We start from the raw sequence: 17938 nt of genomic DNA, 5'->3' as shown, positions 1-17938 counted from the left end.
TTTCTAAAGATTCCCAAATTTGGTAATCTCATGAGGAGAACCAATCAGTGTTTTAGAACTAAGCCATATCATAAGTTGCTGAGCAACACCTTGGGTTGAAGGTGCTGTTATGACAAGTAAAATATTTTTTTGTAAAGTGTCTCTGAGTTTATTCACTGAGCAACTTATAAGAACCAGGCATTATGACAACCAGCAAAGGGCAGGCATAGAGAAATTATACTTGTTTTTTCCTCTGAAAGAGGAGACGACAAGCCTAAATCATAGGACCAGACTCTCAGCAGAGACTGATACTGTAGACCTCTCATCTGGCGCATTCCTTTGCCTCCAAGAAGTGTATTCCTTAACAATCTTAGGGCAAAATTGTGCTGTGGGTCTCTTCCAAGTGGTCTAGAAGTCAGTGTCAGAGAATCTTCAAAGCCCTTAGATGTGATCAGATAATCCATAATGTATAGGGGTTTTTTCCCCTCATGATTTGTGAGGGCAGCTGTGGGGCAGGATAAGATCTCAGCACAACAGTGTAGAAAATCCACCCTGAGCATATGTGTCATGACTGATATCAAACAGTGAACTCACCATCTGAACAGCAGCCTCGCCGCCAGGTCTCTCTATATTGGAAGTATTCAGATTCCAGCCCTCTCTGTGTGTGGTTTAATTTTCCTTTCTACTGTACTGTATGGTCAGAAACATGAGGGTCAGAGTGTCTTAACTTTCAGTTTTCTCAATGATGAACATCAGAATAAATTCTTAGGATCAGAACTTCAATGATTTATGACATGGGGAGAACTTTCAGAATGTTATGACATGAGGAAAGTTATGGTAAAGCCCTCCTGCAGGTTATTATCTCTATTGCTCCCAGTAAAATAAGCTCTGCCCAATTTAGTCCACCCTATTCATCGATCTGAGTCCTCACATGAGGTGTGTCCCCAGCGGTCTGCTCCAATCTCTGGTCATATTTAAGATGGTAGGGATTACAGTCCACTGTTTCCAGTAACCACTACCTATGGCGTCTCTACATCTTTCCCCAGCTAGGGGAGTGTTGACACTCAGAGTTTCTCCTCTGATGTTCTCTCAATATAGCACAGTGCCAGGGATGCCCAGCTCTTGGGCCGAGTTGGCCATCTGGGAGTCTAGGACAGTGGAGGACAAACCTAGAGCAATAAGAAGCTTCTGACATGCAGCTCTGTCACCCACTGCTGCAAGTATCAGGCATTCCCCATAGCAGGACAATTTACCTTCTCTTTAGATGGTTTATTATTCCTTATTTAAACTCCCCAGCTGTCACAGCACAAAGGAATGACCTGTCACTACCTCTCACTTTTGAATATTTCCATTCATTCTATCCTCACTATTAAGCTTCAAGTACATCTCTTTCTAGAACTTGGGCTGGGATGGGAGAGTCTGTGAGTGACTTCCCAGCCTTCTCAAAAACATGATTTTCTGTGTTTTTATTTGGTTGCATGTTTATTTGATTGTTACTTCTTTAATGAGTAAAGTAATTCTGTTCCTGAACCATTTAAAGAGCCCTTTCCTTAGTAACAGATGTGTCATCTCAGAAGTTCTTTCTGATTGGCTGGAGCTCAACTGATTTGAATTTTAATGTCAGATTCTATTCTCTTTTCTTCTAGTCTTGTCAGTTCTACCCCAGTCTTATGCTCTACTGACCCCCACTAAAGCCCCCAAGAAGAAAATGGTCATTAATGGAGTCATGGTGCTAGGATCTTTTATCATGGCTTTCCTGATGGGTCCTCAAGAATCCTGGGCTATCAAAGGTAGGTGCCGAGAGAAGCAAAACTAGGGATATAAGCTCTTAGAGCATTGGAGAGATGAATGGTGGACATTTGCAAAACAATCTTTGGAATGAAAGAAAAGTGTGACAGGTATTGTGTGGTTATAAATCTGAAAGTATAATAAACTGTAGTCTGGAGGAGTTCTGTCCTTACCACAAATTGAAGTCAGTCACGTTTAGTTTAGAGGAACAAAAACTGAGTTCTATATTGACTAATACCATTGACTTTGAGAGAAACCAGACTTGAGGTGGAAAATATGTTCTGAGAAGCATTAACAAGTTACTGTCTGGGCTTCAATTTCTTTCTGGAAAATTGGTGCAATCAAAATTTTAAACCTCACAGAATTTTGTGGGGATTGAATGAGAAAAAAAATATGAAAACTTCTCAGCTCCTGTACTTAGCTGAATGCACAGTAGTTATTTTTTGGCATGTGAATCCTGTCAGCATATTTTGAGCACAGATACTATATTGAGGATCAGTACAGAGGAAAGTCCCCCAAAAGCAACAATCTACTCCAGGGAGGGGAAGGCCAGGTATGCTGATATGAATTGCATTATACACATATGTATACATAGCAAATAATTCTGTTACATATGTAAAATTAATGTCATCTTGTATGTCATTTTTATCTCCATTGAACAAAAAGAGAGAATTCAAAATTTTGTTTGATTCCGAAGTCCTAAAGCCACCCTCTAAACAGTGTTTCCCTCTTCTTAGAGCTGCAGTACCCTGAGAGATCCCCTGGAATTAAGGCTGCAGTGTATTTAATGCCTGGGCAAATACACCGAGTGAGCAATTCTCTTTAGGGAGCTGCTGCTGGATTTCCAAAGAGGGAATCGTTTCTCAGCTAGTAACCTGGAGCCTAACAGCTTCACAAGACTCTGGGATTTTCAGGCCTCATTTGTTTCAGTCCACCCTCTCTAACTTTGCCCCTTTACTTCTTCCCTCCCAGCTCTGTTCAACACAGATGTCCTGCACCTGAGCCTCATCTTCCCATTCCTCCCCACTCTCCATCACTCCTTCACTCATACAGCTCCACTCCATATTGTTCCCCCACACCTGCCCACATGTTTGTCTCACATCCTGGGTTCTTCTTCCTCTCCCCCTCCTGGTTCCAACCTTAACTCTCTTCCCTGCCTTTTCAGAGGACCATGTGATCATCCAGGCTGAGTTCTATCTGACCCCTGACCCATCAGGCGAATTCATGTTTGACTTCGATGGTGATGAGATTTTCCACGTGGATATGGGAAAGAAGGAGACAGTGTGGCGGCTGGAAGAATTTGGACATTTTGCCAGCTTTGAGGCCCAGGGTGCCTTGGCCAACATAGCTGTGGACAAAGCTAACCTGGACATCATGATAAAGCGCTCCAACCACACCCCGAACACCAATGGTACCGGCTGCACTCCTAGACATGGGAATCGTAACTTTGGAGTAGATGCTTCAGCTTGTTGTGTTACGTTACTGTAACTGACTTTCCCTCTCAGGGGCCCAACCTCGCCATAAGCAAGTCCCTACTTCTCATGCCACAGACTCAAGAACTTTACATGAGTTTGTTCCTTTCCTGATGTGCTCACATCTTGTCCTTGCCACCAACAGTCACTCACAGAGTCATTGCCCCAAATCTATGCTGGGGAAACCAGGAATGAAATTATCTCCAGGACCTAAAATATCCTTCTATATATCTTATACCACAACACTGGTTCCAGTTCATGGGGGAGAGTCTCAGAGATAGGTATCTGAGACATGGCATAGATGCTCAGGGCAGAGTTTCCACTGCTTTTTCCGCTTCAGTGGGAGGAAGAGGGGCCAGCCTAAGCAGGGTAGGCTAATTTCTGTCCTTTGTCCCCAGTACCTCCAGAGGTGACTGTGCTCTCGAACACCCCCGTGGAACTGGGAGAGCCCAACACCCTCATCTGTTTCATCGACAAGTTCTCCCCACCAGTGATCAATGTCACGTGGCTTCGAAATGGAAACCCTGTCACCACAGGAGTGTCTGAGACAGTCTTCCTGCCCAGGGAAGACCACCTTTTCCGCAAGTTCCACTATCTCCCCTTCTTGCCCTCAGCCAACGATGTCTATGACTGCAAGGTGGAGCACTGGGGTTTGGACAAGCCTCTTCTCAAGCACTGGGGTATGGACCATCCTTCAATCTCCTTTCTTTTGTGATTTCCTCCCGTGATGCCTGTGTCTGGTGCTTTGGGACCCAGAGTCCCCTAACTCGTCCATAACAATTGCTGCAATTCCTATTCCTTGCCTTCTCCCATTATTCAGCTCCCCGCACTGTTCAATCTTCATTCCCTTAATTCATCATTCCTCTTATTTAGTTGATTAATAACTATTCTTTTGACTAAATACCCGACCTTTGGTTCTAAGTGCTACTCCGTACCACAGTCATTACTTCCACACTACACTCTGTGTTATTTTTCCCCAGAGTTTGAAGCACCAACCCCCCTCCCAGAGACAAGAGAGAATGTGGTGTGTGCCCTGGGCCTGGTTGTGGGTCTGGTTGGCATCATTGTCGGGACCATCTTCATCATCAAGGGCATGCGCAAGGTCAATGCTGGTGAACGCCGAGGGCCTCTGTGAGGCATCTGCAGGTGGGTTTGATGTGGTCATAGGAAGACATAGATGGAGTTATCCAAGGGTAGGAGACAGAGTGGGGAAAAGGATATGTGATGCCTTTAAAGGAAAATGATAGGGAAGTTATAGTTCTTGATTTACCTTTGCTAGGACAGAATCAGACATTAACATCATTTGGTATCCCAAAATTGCTATAGGCAATGCAGTTTCCTAGAGAGAAGATCAATGAAGAAATTTGCTCTTCAATAGTTTTATAAACCTGGCAATACTCCAACTGTTCACCTCACTGAAGGCAACCATTCTTCAGCATTTTCCAGCCCTTTACCTATTCTAAGAATGATGATGCCTTCCTGATCTGTCCAGACTCTGACATCTAGTTATTCCCAATTTGTTGCCCCTTCTTGGGTCTGTTTTCCTCCATTTTCTACCATCATTTTAATATCACCAGGTAATGCCTCTCGAATAGACCCCACAGGATCCTGTCTCTGCTATGGAACCTTGTGAATGTTCAATACAGACATCCCTTCTACACATTGCTTGGGTTTCTTCAAACTGTGATTGTGACTTTTTTGAACACAATAAACTGTTTGATGGGTCTGAGATTAATTTTTGGTATCTAAGCCTGTTCTTCACAGGGACTAGGGTTTAAATGTGATTCTTTCAGCTGAAATGTGTGAATGTCGAATATATGTGATAAGTTCTGTAAGTAATCAGAAGTATTTAGGTTCATTAGGACTACACCTCATTCATAGTATCTGCAAGCAATCCAGTTGCTATGGTCCAGTCCCCCTATGGAAAACCCTAGAGTAGAGTTCATTTGTTGGGAGATCTCTATTTAGGATGGTTTCAGAATCTGGTTTTGGTTCTTGATCTCCAAGTCAATGATAATTCTAGATCCTTGGTAGAATGAATTAAAGCATTGGGTTTAGCCACACATAATGAGTGAGACTGATGATGGGGAGCAGACAGGAGTGGTGTGAGGAGCAGAGTAGAGGAGGATTTATATATGTTATAGGATTTACATACCAATGACATCCACTCCAGGTTTAATGAAAAATAGGACTGGACACTGTGGATCATCATTACCCATTTTATTAACATGGTCTTGGATGCCTGTTTTATTACCAGAAGAATGGTTTGACTTATTCTTGGAACAACCTTGTATTGAATATGTATCCCTGGGTTGAAAAACCAAGTAAAAAGTGGGAGGTTGGGCAGAACTTGACATTAAAATGGAATGAAAAAATGTTTGAAACACAGTGGGCTATTGCTCATTTATCTGTGAAACTATTACTTGAGATTTATTTCTAACTGGTTATCAGAGCCTACCCCAAACCATGAAGATCGATTAGCCTGACAGTTAGATAGAGTGGCAAATAAAGGGTGTTGAATGGACATCAACTTGGGCTTCATCTTACTGTACATTTACTAGCTGTGTGTTCTTTACTTAACTGAACTTACCTGAACTTACCTGATTCCTTTCATGGAAATACTGATGGCAGTTTTTACCACACTGAGTTATTATAAGAATTAAAGGAAAAATGCAAGAAGAGTAATCAGGTACCATACTCAGGGGTAATAGTATTGCAAAAATTATAAATTCCATTATTTTTTTGCAATATTTCTACAACCTGATGATAAAAATCTCAGAAAAGTGCAACCAAAGCAAAACACGAAGGGTGGCAGAATATGTCATCCCAAAATATGCTATTCTGGCATGAAGATTGTTTTGAGCTGATAAGGTGGTCTCAGTAATAAAATTGCTGTAATCACTTGTTGGCTAAAGGAGTCTGTGCCATAGCAGGGACCTCCTTCTGCTTCTGCATCCACACCTCTGACATTACAGAAACTCAATTCAAGAAATTAACAAACAAGGCTTTTGGCTCAAACACACTAATACCAACTGCTCTGGTTCATGGAGGTCCTGACTTCCATCTCCAGGTATTCTCTTCCTGATAGTCATCATAAGCTGCGTTCTCTCAAGGGTCTCAAGCATGTGCTCACACGGTCAGCAGTACATCGGATGGTCTCCCTACTTGGAAAAGCAGAAATGACATGAACGGGGAGGTGCAAACACCCTCCACAAACCTGAAGTTATAACCTGTGAGTTTCACAGGGAAACCAGAACAACTTAACCCTGATGGTGACTGAGAGTGGCACTAATAGCAAATTTTTGGTCCAACTCTCATGTGTGCAAGGATGACCAAAAGAGGACAATTATTGGAGTAATTTTACTAGGAAGCCATTAGACTGAGATGGCTTTAACATCTTGGTAATTTACATAAACAGTCTGAAACCTAAGCTGGAGTCAATTCCTGTCTGTGCACTGGTATCCCAGCAAAATTCACCAATAGCCAAATAGGCTTTTCCAAGAAAGATAACTGAAGAGGATATAGCCAATCAGGTAATTTCCATGCTCTGCTTCTGCATCTGCTCTGTCAAAGCCTGTCCCTTAGCTCTTGTCACAGAACTCTTCATTATTTTTGTGTTGGCACTGCCAGATTTGAATCATATTCTCAAATAAACATTTGAAAAATTGTCTTATGCCTCAGTTTATCTTTTAACACCTTAAAGGACTTACTAAAAAAAAATAGCGAGTTTCTGTATCTATGGCTTAAAGAATCAAGGCCATTTCTTCAAAAATTTGAAAATAGGCATAGTGTGTTTCTTTTATGTAGCTCCTATTTTTATTATAAAATAAATACACTTACAATACAGAATACACTAAAACTCAGACACATGTGGAATAAAAAAGAAAACATCTATATCTCCCATATAAAAAGACATGTTTAGAATACTTTACCTTTTAAGAGCAGTTGTAAAGTTACAGAAAACTTGGGCACAAAGTGCAAGAGTTCCCAAATTTCCTCATCTCTCCCCCCCTGCTGCACATGCAGTTTCTCCTATTATTAACATTTGTCATTAGTGTGATACATTTGATGTTACCACATTTAATGAACCAACATCGACATATTATTATTTACTGATGTCCATAGTTTAGAATAGGGTTCATTCTTTGTATTATACAGATCTCTATAGTTTTGCTTTTTTCAGAATGCCATGCAGTTGAAATCATACATATTAAGAGATTTTTAGTCTAACATAATTCTTTCGCGTAACAATATGCATTTAAGGTCACCATGTCTTTTCAAAGCTTAATAGCTTTTTTCAAATTGCTAAATAATTCTTCACTGTATGGATATTCCACAATTTATCCATTCACCTGCCAAAGGACATCTTGCTTGCTTCCAAGTTTCACAGTTATGAACAAAGTTGCTATAAACATTCCTGTGTCAGTTTTTGTGGGGACATATGTTTTCAATTCATTTGAATAATTACCTGAGAGTCTGCTGGACTATAAGGTAAGAGTATGTTTAGTTTTGTAAGAAATCACCAAGTGTCTTCCAAAATAACTGTACCATTTTGCATTACCATCAGCAAGTAATGAGATCCCCCTACTGTATGCATCCTGGCTTGCTAGCATTTGGTGTTTTGAAGGTTCTCAATTTTAGCCAGAAGGCTACCTTTAAAAGTTTTTTATTTTGAAATAATTAACAAGAATTTGCAAAGAGAGAATAGAAAGACACCGTGTAACCCTTACCTAGTTTTCCCAAATGATTATATATTAAAAACTATAATACAATATCAAAACCAGGAAACGTATTGGGGAAATGTGCGTGCGCAGTTGTACGCCTAGGTCTCCTCCCATGGGTACATTTGTGTGACCACCACAGTCAAGCACGGAACTCTTCCATTACCACAGAGATCTCCCTCATGCTACCCTTTATATTCACAACCACTTCCCTTTGGGCCCCATGACCCTCACACCTGACAACCACTAATCTTCTCTCCATCTCTATAATTGGTCATTTGGAGAATGTCAGATAGATGGAATCATTCAGTACAGCACCTTCTGAGCTTGGCCTTTTTCACTTAGCATTATTGGGCGCCTGGGTGGCTCAGTTGGTTAAGCAACTGCCTTCGGCTCAGGTCATGATCCTGGAGTCCTGGGATCGAGTCCCGCATCGGGCTCCCTGCTTGGCAGGGAGTCTGCTTCTCCCTCTGACCCTCCTCCCTCTCATGCTCTCTGTCTCTCATTCTCTATCAAATAAATAAATAAAATCTTTAAAAAAAAAAAAAAAGTGTCTTTCACTTAGCATTATGCCCTTGAGATCCATCCAAGTAGTTGGGTGGATCCTCAGTTTGTTCCCTTTTATTGCTGAGAGTGTTTTGTGTTATGGACATACCACAGCTTAAACTTTCACCTACTGCAGAGCCTTCTGGTTGTTCCTAGTTTGCGGCTATGACAAATAAACCTGCTGTGAGCATTTTGTACAGTTTTGTGTGAATGTGAGTTTTCATTTTTCTGACATAAAGGCCAAGAAATGTGAATCCTGGGTCAGGAGGTAAGTGTATGTTTAGTTTTTAGGAAACTGCCGAACTATCTTCCAGAGAGACTGCACCATTTCACGTCCCTGTCAGTGCAGGAGACATCCAGGTTCTCTGCATTCTCATCATCATTTGCCCTTGTCACTATTTCATATTTTAGCTATTTCAATAGGTAGAGAGTGATAACTCAGCATATTCTTAATTTGCATTTCCTAGTGGCTAGTGATGGTGAACATCATTCAATGAGCTGATTTGCCATGTGAATATTCTCTCTGATGTGTATATTCTCTCTGATAAATGTCTCTTCATGTCTTTTACCCATTTTGTAATTAGAGTAGTTTGTGTGTGTGTGTGTGTGTGTGTGTGTGTGTGTTTACTGTGGAGTCCTGAGAGTTCTTTACAGATTCTAGACACATGCTCTTTGCGATATTTTGGGTGTGCAAATATTTTCTCTTTGTCTGTATCTAACCTTTTCAGTCCCTCAACAGGATATTTTTCAAAATAAAAGTCTTTAATTTTGGTAAAGCCCCAATTCATTGATGTTTTTCCTTTAGGGATCATGCCCTTGATGTCATGTTTAAGAAGAACTCTTCACCAGGCCCAAACATTTCACCCCAAAGATTTCTTCTTGTTTTCTTCTAAAAGTTTTATACTTTACATTTAAATTTCTGATTTCTATTGAGTGCATTTTTGTAAAAAGTGTGAGAATTGATCTCATTTTCCTTTTCCTTTTTTTTTCCTTTTCCTTTGATTTTGCTTTTGTTTTGTTTTTACCTATGGATATCTATGTGTTTGCAAAGACTATCCATTCTCTATTGAGTTGCTTTGCATCTTTGTCAAAAATGAGTTGGTGTAGGGCTATTTCTGGATTCTCTATACTGTTCCTTCAGTCCATGTGCCCGTCCCTCCACAGCACCCATTAGTCTTGATATCACAGGGGTATGAAAGTCTTCAATTTGGCTGGGTGGTTGTTCACTTTTATTTTTCTCTATCAAATTTAGATTTATCTATCCTAATTTCATTGGTTTTTCATATACATTTTAGAATAACTGTATCTACAACTATTAAAAATTTTGCTGAGGGGGGGCGGAGCAAGATGGCGGAGGAGTAGGAGACCTGGATTTCGTCTCCTCTCAGGAATTCAGCTGGATAGGGATCAAACCATTCTGAACACCTACAAACTCAACAGGAGATCGAAGAAAAGAATAGCAACAACTCTCTGAACAGAAAAGCGACCACTTCTGGAAGGTAGGACGTGCGGAGAAGTGAATCCGAGGCGTTATTCGGGAGGAGAGACGGCGGGGGAGGGGCCTCCGTCGGCCGCTTCTGGCAAGTGATAGAGCCACGGAGCACAAAATTGGAACTTTTAGAAGTCTGCTCCGCTGAGGGACGTCACTCTGGTGGCGAAGTGGGGGGTGGAACCCTCGCGGGACAGTGTGGTCTCAGGACCCTCGGGGTCACAGAAAGACCGGGGGTGCCTGAGTGCGCCAGAGCTCCCAGGTATCGGAGCGGGGAAGCCGGCTGCAGAGACGGAGCCCAGGCGCGGGCTCTCAGCTCGGGGTTGCTATAAACCGTGATCCGCGGCACAGTCGGGCCACTGCTCCTCCAGCAGGGACCCAACAAGCGGCAGATCCGGGGACTCACCTTCTTCCCCCGGGAGGAGAGGTGCGGGAGCGCACCGCGGGGATCTGCTGGGTTTGGAGACTCCACCCGGGGTCGGGTGCCAGATAGAAAGGCGCGGTCACAGGCCGGGTGAGCGCGGAGAGTGGCCGGAGACTGGGGAGATGGGAGTGACTGACTGCTTTTCTCTGGGGGCTTGCTGAGGAGCGGGACCCCGAGTTCTCGGCTCCTCCGGGGCGGAGACTGGGAGGCCGCCATTTTCACTCTCCGCCCCCAAAGCTGTACGGAAAGCTTGCAGGGAACAAAAGCTCCAGAGAGCAAACCCGAGCAGATTACTTAGCCCGGACCGGCAAGGGCGGGGCAATTTTGCCTCCGGCAGCGACATTTGGGAACCACGGCAACAGGCCCCTCCCCCAGAAGATCAGCGAGAACAGCCAGCCAAGACCAAGTTTACCGATCAATGAGAACGGCAGAACTCCAGCGCTAGGGGAACACTGCACATAGAATTCATGGCTTTTTTACCATGATTCTTTAGTCTTTCAAAGTTAATTATTTTTTTTAACTGCCTTTTTTTCTTTTTTCTTTTTTCTTTTTTTTGAATTTTTCTTTTTCCCTTTTTCAACCAACATCTTATCAATCCCTTTTTTTTAAAAAAAAGCATTTTTATTTTTCATTTTTAAAGTCATATTCTATCCCTTCATAGTAGTTACCCGTATTTTTGGCATATATATATAAGTTGTTCTCTCTTTAAAATCTTGAGATAGTTTCTTCTAACAGATCAAAATATACTCTAAATCTCTAGTGTATGGTTTTTTTCTACTCCCCTGCCTGATCACATTCTCTCCCTTTTTTCTTTTTCTTTTTTTCTTTTAATCCTCTTTCTTTTTTCAAACAACTTATCAAATCCTTTTTTAAATTTTTTTATAATTTCCATCTTTACAGTCATATTCCATCCCTTCATCATATCAACCCTTATTTTTGTACATATATAAGTTTTTCTTTCTTTAAAATTTTGGGAGGGACTTTCTTTTAACAGACCAAAATACACACAAAATTTAGTGTGTGGCACTGATCTATAAACCAGCCTGATCATATTTGATCACATTCTGTTTTTGTTTTGTTTTGTTTTGTTCTGCTTTTGTTTGTTTTTATCTTTATCTTTTACTTTTTATTTTTTATTTTTTTCTTTCTTTTTCTTTTTTCTCTCTTTCCCTTTCTTTTCCCACTGCTTCAGGTCTTTTCTGATTTGTTTAGAGTATATTTTCTGGGGACATTGTTACCCTGCTAGCATTTTGTTCTCTCATTAATCTATTCTCCTCTGCACAAAATGACAAGATGGAAAAAATCACCTCAACAAAAAGAACAAGAGGTAGTACCGACTGCCAGGGACCTACTCAATACGGACATTAGTACGATGTCAGATCTAGAGTTCAGAATCATCACTTTAAAGATACTAGCTGGGCTTGAAAAAAGCATGGAAGTTATTAGAGAAACCCTTTCTGGAGAAGTAAAAGAACTAAAATCTAACCAAGTAGAAATCAAAAAGGCTATTAATGAGGTGCAATCAAATATGGGGGCAATAACTGCTAGGATAAATGAGGCAGAAGAAAGAATCAGTGAGATAGAAGACCAAATGATGGAAAATAAAGAAGCTGAGAAAAAGAGAGATAAACAACTACTGGATCACGAGGGCAGAATTGGAGAGATAAATGATACCATAAGATGAAACAACATTAGAATAATTGGGATCCCAGAAGAAGAAAGAGAGAGAGGGGCAGAAGGTATAATGGAGCAAATTATAGCAGAGAACTTCCCTAATTTGGGGAAGGAAACAGGCATCAAAATCCAGGAAGCACAGAGAACCCCTCTCAAAATCAATAAAAATAGGTCAACACCCCGACATCTAATAGTAAAACTTACGAGTCTCAGAGACAAAGAGAAAATCCTGAAAGCAGCCCGGGACAAGAGATCTGTAACCTACAATGGTAGAAACATTAGATTGGCAACAGACTTATCCACAGAGACCTGGCAGGCCAGAAAGGACTGGCAGGACATATTCAGAGCACTAAATGAGAAAAATATGCAGCCAAGAATACTATATCCAGCTAGGCTGTCATTGAAAATTGAAGGAGAGATAAAAAGCTTCCAGGACAAACAAAAACTAAAGGAATTTGCAAACACGACACCAGCCCTACAAGAAATATTGAAAGGGGTCCTCTAAGCAAAGAGAGAGCCTAAAAGCAACATAGACCAGAAAGGAACACAAACAATATACAGTAACAGTCACTTTACAGGCAATACAATGGCACTAAATTCCTATCTTTCAGTAGTTACCCTGAATGTAAATGGGCTAAATGACCCAATCAAAAGACACAGGCTATCAGATTGGATTAAAAAACAAGACCCATCGATATGCTGTCTGCAAGAGACTCATTTTAGACCCAAAGACACCCCCAGATTTAAAGTGAGGGGGTGGAAAACCATTTACCATGCTAATGGACACCAAAAGAAAGCTGGGGTGGCAATCCTTATATCAGACAAATTAGATTTTAAACCAAAGACTGTCATAAGAGATGAGGAAGGACACTATATCATACTTAAAGGGTCTATCCAACAAGAAGATCTAACAATTGTAAATATCTATGCCCCTAACATGGGAGCAGCCAATTATATAAGGCAATTAATAACAAAAGCAAAGAAACACATTGACAACAACACAATAATAGTGGGGGACTTTAACACTCCCCTCACTGAAATGGACAGATCGTCTAAGCAAAAGATCAACAAGGAAATAAAGACTTTAAATGACACACTGGACCAAATGGACTTCATAGACATATTCAGAACATTCCATCCCAAAGCAACGGAATACACATTCTTCTCTAGTGCCCATGGAACATTCTCCAGAATAGATCACATCCTAGGTCATAAATCAGGTCTCAACCAGTACCAGAAGATTGGGATCATCCCCTGCATATTTTCAGACCACAATGCTTTGAAACTAGAACTCAGTCGCAAGAGGAAAGTCGGAAAGAACTCAAATACATGGAGGTTAAAGAGCATCCTACTAAAGAATGAATGGGTCAACCAGGAAATTAAAGAAGAATTAAAAAAATTCATGGAAACCAATGAAAATGAAAACACAACTATTCAAAATCTTTGGGATACAGCAAAGGCAGTCCTAAGAGGAAAGTATATAGCAATACAAGCCTTTCTCAAGAAACAAGAAAGGTCTCAAGTACACAACCTAACCCTACACCTAAAGGAGCTGGAGAAAGAACAGCAAATAAAGCCTAAACCCAGCAGGAGAAGAGAAATCATAAAGATCAGAGCAGAAATCAATGAAATAGAAACCAAAAGAACAGTAGAACAGATCAACGAAACTAGGAGCTGGTTCTTTGAAAGAATTAACAAGATTGATAAGCCCCTGGCCAGACTTATCAAAAAGAAAAGAGAAATGACCCAAATCAACAAAATCATGAATGAAAGAGGAGAAATCACAACCAACACCAAAGAAATACAAACAATTATAAGAACATATTATGAGCAACTCTATGCCAGCAAATTAGATAACCTGGAAGTAATGGATGCATTCCTAGAGATGTATCAACTACCAAAACTGAACCAGGAAGAAATAGAAAACCTGAACAGACCTATAACCACTAAGGAAATAGAAGCAGTCATCAAAAATCTCCCAAAACACAAAAGCCCAGGGCCAGATGGCTTCCCAGGGGAATTCTACCAAACATTTCAAGAAGAATTAATACCTATCCTTCTGAAACTGTTCCAAAAAATAGAAATGGAAGGAAAACTTCCAAACTCATTTTATGAGGCCAGCATTACCTTGATCCCAAAACCAGACAAAGACCCCATCAAAAAGGAGAATTACAGACCAATATCCCTGATGAACATGGATGCAAAAATTCTCACCAGAATACTAGCCAATAGGATCCAACAGTACATTAAAAGGATTATTCACCACGACCAAGTCGGATTTATCCCTGGGCTGCAAGGTTGGTTCAAGATCCGCAAATCAATCAATGTGATACAATACATTAACAAAAGAAAGAACAAGAATCATATGATCCTCTCAATAGATGCAGAAAAAGCATTTGACAAAGTACAGCATCCTTTCTTGATCAAAACTCTTCAGAGTATAGGGATAGAGGGCACATACCTCAATATCATAAAAGCCATCTATGAAAAACCTACAGCGAATATCATTCTCAATGGGGAAAAACTGAGAGCTTTCCCCCTAAGGTCAGGAACGCGGCAGGGATGTCCACTATCACCACTGCTATTCAACATAGTATTGGAAGTCCTAGCCACAGCAATCAGACAACAAAAAGAAATCAAAGGCATCCAAATTGGCAAAGAAGAAGTCAAACTCTCACTCTTTGCAGATGATATGATACTTTATGTGGAAAATCCCAAAGACTCCACCCCAAAACTGCTAGAACTCATACAAGAATTCAGTAAAGTGGCAGGATATAAAATCAATGCACAGAAGTCAGTGGCATTCCTATACACCAACAACAAGTCAGAAGAAAGAGAAATTAAGGAGTCGATCCCATTTACAATTGCACCCAAAACCATAAGATACCTAGGAATAAATCTAACCAAAGAGGCAAAGGATCTGTACTCAGAAAACTATAGAATACTCATGAAAGAAATTGAGGAAGACACAAAGAAATGGAAAAACGTTCCATGCTCACAGATTGGAAGAACAAATATTGTGAAGATGTCAATGCTACCTAGAGCAATCTACACATTCAATGCAATCCCCATCAAAATACCATCCACTTTCTTCAAAGAAATGGAACAAATAATCCTAAAATTTGTATGGAACTAGAAAAGACCCCGCATAGCCAGAGGAATGTTGAAAAAGAAAAGCAAAGCTGGCAGCATCACAATTCCGGACTTCCAGCTCTACTACAAAGCTGTCATCATCAAAACAGTATGGTACTGGCACAAAAACAGACACATAGATCAATGGAACAGAATAGAGAGCCCAGAAATGGACCCTCAACTCTATGGTCAACTAATCTTCGACAAAGCAGGAAAGAATGTCCAATGGAAAAAAGACAGTCTCTTCAACAAATGGTGTTGGGAAAATTGGACAGCCACATGCAGAAGAATGAAACTGGACCATTTCCTTACACCACACACAAAAATAGACTCCAAATGGTTGAAAGACCTCAATGTGAGACAGGAGTCCATCAAAATCCTAAAGGAGAACACAGGCAGCAACCTCTTCGACCTCAGCCGCAGCAACTTCTTCCTAGAAACATCGCCAAAGGCAAGGGAAGCAAGGGCAAAAATGAACTATTGGGACTTCATCAAGATAAAAAGCTTTTGCAAAGCAAAGGAAACAGTCAACAAAACCAAAAGACAACTGACAGAATGGGAGAAGATATTTGCAAATGACATATCAGATAAAGGGCTAGTATCCAAAATCTATAAAGAACTCATCAAACTCAACACCAAAAGGACAAAGAATCCAATCAAGAAATGGGCAGAAGACATGAACAGACATTTTTCCAAAGAAGACATCCAAACGGCCAACAGACACATGAAAAAGTGTTCAATATCGCTCGGCATCAGGGAAATCCAAATCAAAACCTCAATGAGATACCACCTCCCACCAGTCAGAATGGCTAAAATTAACAAGTCAGGAAATGACAGATGTTGGCGGGGATGCGGAGAAAGGGGAACCCTCCTACACTGTTGGTGGGAATGCAAGCTGGTGCAGCCACTCTGGAAAACAGTATGGAGGTTCCTCAAAAAGTTGAAAATAGAGCTACCATATGATCCAGCAATTGCACTACTGGGTATTTACCCCAAAGATACAAAAGTAGGGACCCGAAAGGGTACGTGCACCCCGATGTTTATAGCAGCAATGTCCACAATAGCCAAACTGGAAAGAGCCAAGATGTCCATCAACAGATGAATGGATAAAGAAGAAGTGGTATATATATACAATGGAATATTATGCAGCCATCAAAAGGAATGAGATCTTGCCATTTGCAACGACATGGATGGAACTGGAGGGTATTATGCTGAGCGAAATAAGTCAAACAGAGAAAGACATGTATCATATGACCTCACTGATATGAGGAATTCTTAATCTCAGGAAACAAATGGAGGGTTGCTGGAGTGGGGGGTGGGGGGGGAGGGATGGGGTGACTGGGTGATGGACACTGGGGAGGGTATGTGTTCTGGTAAGCGCTGTGAATTGTGCAAGACTGTTAAATCTCAGATCTGTACCTCTGAAACAAATAATGCAATATATGTTAAGAAAGAAAAAAAAAGAAGAAGAAGAATGTAGCAGGAGGGGAAGAATGAAGGGGGGGAAATCAGAAGGGGAGAAGAACCATGAGAGACGATGGACTCTGAAAAACAAACTGAGGGTTCTAGAGGGGAGGGGGGTGGGAGGATGGGTTAGCCTGGTGATGGGTATTGAGGAGGGCACGTTCTGCATGGAGCACTGGGTGTTATGCACAAACAATGAATCATGGAACACTATATCTAAAACTAATGATGTAATGTATGGGGATTAACATAACAATAAAAAAAATTTTAAAAAAAAATAAAAAAATAAAAAAATAAAAACTTGCAGAATTTTAGAAAACCACAAAAAAAAAAAAAGAATTTTGCTGAGATTTGGATATTAATTGCATTAAACAGGGATATCAATTTGGGAGGAGACATCTTTACTATGTTCAGTTTTTCAGCTCATGCATATGGTAAGTCTCTTATTTAGATCTCCAATTTCTTTGTTTTTTTATTTTTTAAAGGTTTTAAAGATTTTATTTATTTATTTGAGAAAGTTTATTTATTTATTTGAGAGAGAGCATGAGAGAGAGCTCAGGCAGGGGGTGGGGAGGGACAGTTGGAGAGGGAGAAGCAGGCTCCCCGCTGAGCAGGGAGCCCAAAGGGGCCTCAATCCCAGGACCCTGGGATCATGACCTGAGCCTAAGGCAGACACTCAACCGACTAAGCCACCCAGGTACCCCTAATCTCTGATTTCTTTCATCAGCATTTCTTTTTTTTTTTTTTTTTAAGTCACTTTATTTTTTTTTTTTTTAAGATTTTATTTATTTATTTGAGAGAGAATGAGATAGAGAGCGCATGAGAGGGGGGGTGGTCAGAGGGAGAAGCAGGCTCCCTGCTCAGCAGGGAGCCCGATGCGGGACTCGATCCTGGCACTCCAGGATCATGACCTGAGCCGAAGGCAGTCGCTTAACCAACTGAGCCACCCAGGCGCCCTCATCAGCATTTCTGATTGAAGTCCTGTGCATGTTCTCTTAGAATTTTACTTTAGTTTTTCTCTGCTTTTTTTTTAAATGATTATACATAGTGTTGTATTTTTAATTTTTGTTTTACACTCTCAATTGATTTTTTCTGTTGACCTTGAATCCTGCCTTCTTATTAGTTCTCTAGGGGTTTTTTTTTGAGTGTGTGTTTGGTGAGGGAGCAATTCCTTGGGATATTTTATGGAGACTATCACATCAAATGAGCATAAAGATAGTTTTATTTCTTCCTTTCTGACATGCCTGTG

The 17938-nt window shown here is 40.8% G+C and overlaps 1 protein-coding gene across 2 annotated transcripts; it reads left to right on the top strand.

The window, feature by feature from the left end:
• Positions 1-1622: 1622 nt before the first annotated feature.
• Positions 1623-4974, top strand: LOC118519118 (HLA class II histocompatibility antigen, DR alpha chain-like). Of its 2 annotated transcripts, none has more exons than XM_036066373.2 (5): positions 1623-1769; positions 2933-3178; positions 3638-3919; positions 4220-4385; positions 4817-4974. In XM_036066373.2, exons 1-4 carry the CDS (start codon positions 1688-1690, stop codon positions 4372-4374), a joined length of 765 nt encoding a protein of 254 aa, XP_035922266.2. In that variant the 5' UTR covers positions 1623-1687; the 3' UTR covers positions 4375-4385; positions 4817-4974. The 2 variants fall into 2 exon arrangements, with proteins under 2 accessions (XP_035922266.2, XP_077911636.1); XM_078055510.1 differs by having other exon boundaries at positions 4566-4974.
• Positions 4975-17938: the final 12964 nt, after the last annotated feature.

This window comes from Halichoerus grypus, chromosome 9 (genome assembly GCF_964656455.1).
Source record: "Halichoerus grypus chromosome 9, mHalGry1.hap1.1, whole genome shotgun sequence".
NCBI lineage: Eukaryota > Metazoa > Chordata > Mammalia > Carnivora > Phocidae > Halichoerus > Halichoerus grypus.
The sequence above is the reverse complement of the archived record's forward strand: the minus strand, read 5'-3'. Positions and strand labels throughout refer to the sequence as shown.

Excerpts from the sequence above, each read along its gene's own strand:
- LOC118519118 (XM_036066373.2), top strand. The coding sequence starts at position 1,688 with ATGGTCATTAATGGAGTCATGGTGCTAGGATCTTTTATCATGGCTTTC. Across the intron at positions 1,770-2,932 it reads AGAATCCTGGGCTATCAAAG|AGGACCATGTGATCATCCAG; the intron begins GTAGGTGCCGAG and ends CTGCCTTTTCAG. Across the intron at positions 3,179-3,637 it reads CCACACCCCGAACACCAATG|TACCTCCAGAGGTGACTGTG; the intron begins GTACCGGCTGCA and ends CTTTGTCCCCAG.